Genomic DNA, 2,971 nt, shown 5'->3' on the forward strand with positions numbered 1-2,971 from the left:
TAACTAACTAACTAACTAACTAACTAACTAACTTATCGATTATTAAATTAATCATAGACTATTTTAATAATCGATTAGTCGCATCCCTAACTCAGTTAAATATTCTGTTTATGTTTTACACAATGTCACAACTTCCTTGGAATTAAGGTTGCAATCTAACAGGCATGTTTTTGGTCTGTAGAGGACGGTGGGGCTACCAGAGAAAACCCACACGTGCACGGAGAGAACATGTAAACTCCGCACAGAAAGGCCCCAGGTGAATGTAGAACCTGTGACCTTATTGTGAGGCGACAGCAGCTCTAAACGCTGCACCGCTGTGCCRCACATTTGCTCTCCCCCATTCTCTAGGTTGTGTGTATCTTTGTATATTTTGCTGTGCATTGACCATGTGTCTGAGTTACAATTTTAGAATTTAATCTTGATTTGATGTTTTCATGACGTTGCTTATGTTTAATTATGTTTAATTCTGTTTCATGTTATCTTTCCACCACTTTTACATTGTTAATGATTGTACAGCACCTTGTGAATATACAGTATTTCAGTGAAAGGTGCTTTATTAAGCCTGCCTGCCCTGTCTGTCTGCCTGTCTGCCTGCCTGCCCTGTCCTGCCTGCCTGCCCTGCCTGTCCTGTCTGCCTGCCTGCCCTCTGTCTGTCTGTCTGTCTGTCTGTCTGTCTGTCTGTCTGTCTGTCTGTCTGTCTGTCTGTCTGTCTGCCTGCCTGCCTGCCTGCCCTGTCTGTCTGTCTGTCTGCCTGCCTGTCTGCCTGCCCTGTCTGTCTGCCTGTCTGTCTGTCTGCCTGCCTGTCTGCCTGCCTGTCCTGCCTGTCTGCCCTGTCTGTCTGTCTGCCGTATAGCTTTGTTAAACAATTAATTATTGTTTTTTTACATTTTCTGTTACTCCATCACGGACTACAACCGTGCAGATAGATAACAAATCATAGCTTTTAATGAGTTGTATAGTACACACACCTTGTTTGTCTTCACACAAGCTAAAACACCCACCAACACGCAGTCGCTTCAGTTTATTTAGCTTACTARACATGAAAACAGTCAGCCATGATGGTGTCTATCGACCCGAACAAAGTCAGAGTAAAAGCCTGGGTAACTTTACCTGAACCTGCGACGACAAGAACCGAAACCGGGCCCTTGGTTCCGGGTCTGTGATTCAATCCAGWCTTTACAACAATATAGGTCCGAAAAATTAAAAATAAACATACAAAGAGAAGAACAAGCGCAGCTTCCGCAATAAACATGATGACGTTTTAACTCATCTACAGTAGCCCCATAGGGACAAATTGTCTCCTTCGCCTTTTTGTTTTTCACGTTTCATCATAAAACTTTCATGRCAGTTGTTTTCGCAGAAAAGATGATGATAAATTTTGTTTTAAATCACATTAGAAGCTTTTATTTATGTATACCATTTAGTTGTTTTATATGTTTATGATTTCAGTGATATTTTACACCAGAACAAGACTGCAACATTAGATTGTCTCAGAGATTRGGTTAAATTAATCTGGTGTTCAAATGAGGGGGAAGCTTTAAAAAGTCACACAATACTTGTACAAAACCTGTATCCACAGTTTAACTTTCACTTCGTCACCTATCACTTATCAAATAGCCAATAAGTTTAATGATTTCTTTTTACATTTAAAGTTACACAAAACAATACTGCACCTTCTCATTCTTATTATTAATGGTATGACTTCACCTCAAAAGTAAACCACTGTCCTAATGTTTCTCACAAAGTATTTAAAAATATCCTAACAACATGTGCACTGTTCGTCACTGTTCTGTTTGGTCAGGATGGTTTACATGCATGTGAGCAGTGGAGTTGAAACATAATTTATGAGCTCTGCCACATGTGTGAGACAGACAGGGATAGATTATAGGGTTAAGGCAGAGAGGCAGGATGGAGAGTCTGGGAAGTGACAGAAAAGAAAAGAAAAGAAAAGAAAAGAAAAGAAACCCAGCTGATTGGGAGAACATGATGTTACAGTCTTATGTGCAGTAGGTGGCAGTAAGGCCCTGATGGTTGCAGTCGTTGCAAATATTCATGTTTTAGGAGTCATGTAAAACAGCAGAGATAGAATACAGGTGAAACAAGTGAAGGTCCATTGTGAGACATTTGAAACATATGTCTCATTAGTTCATCTCTGACATTCGAATGAATGAGTGATCAACAGGCTTCTATTTGAAGAGCAGGAACTAAAACAATCAGGACAGTGACAATAGATGCATGGATGATTTTAAAGTAGTGTTCTCAATGAAAACCACTATAGAGCACTGCAGAGATAAAAAAAATCTAATTTAAAACAAATAAATAAGCATTTAGAATTGTGTTCACACACATTGAACACATTTGTATTTTGTAATTATCAGCATCTTCTGATCATTTACGTCTGAGCAGTTTTAGTTTTTTTCTGTCCCACTGCCTACTTGATCTGTAATTGTGGGTTTTACCCAGTGATGGACATACAGAAGTTTTACAGCTCATACAGTATTTTGAAAGCAGTTGAGGATTAAATTGCTCTGCAGCGCTCCCTGCTGGCAGATAATATTAAAGCAGAAAATGAGTCGTGTTTTCTTATTGAACAGTGTGAACAATTTTTTAATTCTTGACAGTTTATGAGGAATTAGAACAATACAATACGTTTCATCTTTAATAAATATGCAATTCGTAAATAAAAGTTAGATGGGTGAACAAATAATTTTAAACTTATCACACTGAAAAGAAAAACAGTTAGTAAATTCTTTTATAGACTGTTTTCCATGCCTTGTTCTAATTGAAGACTCAAAATAATATTCCTCAGACCTATATTCAGCTAAAATGTTTGTTTTGACATAAAGATTTATTCATTTGAATATCAGCTCCAGGCTTTTCACCAGGAAACACTCAGTAAATAAATCAACGAGATATAAAGGAATAAGTCGGAGCTAATACGTATATAATATAATATAATATAATATAATAT

The 2,971-nt window shown here is 37.7% G+C and overlaps 1 protein-coding gene across 1 annotated transcript in view; it reads right to left on the reverse strand.

Annotated features, from left to right (window-relative positions):
* Nucleotides 1–1,291, reverse strand: part of alg14 (ALG14 UDP-N-acetylglucosaminyltransferase subunit) — a gene marked incomplete in the record, with an annotated part of 8,566 nt that extends 7,275 nt beyond the window's left edge. Inside the window, 1 exon segment of the mRNA XM_014023787.1 lies at nt 1,111–1,291. Within this exon segment, the coding sequence (XP_013879241.1) occupies nt 1,111–1,252 (142 nt within the window).
* Nucleotides 1,292–2,971: the final 1,680 nt, after the last annotated feature.

Source organism: Austrofundulus limnaeus, unplaced genomic scaffold (genome assembly GCF_001266775.1).
Source record: "Austrofundulus limnaeus strain Quisiro unplaced genomic scaffold, Austrofundulus_limnaeus-1.0 Scaffold390, whole genome shotgun sequence".
Classification (NCBI taxonomy): domain Eukaryota; kingdom Metazoa; phylum Chordata; class Actinopteri; order Cyprinodontiformes; family Rivulidae; genus Austrofundulus; species Austrofundulus limnaeus.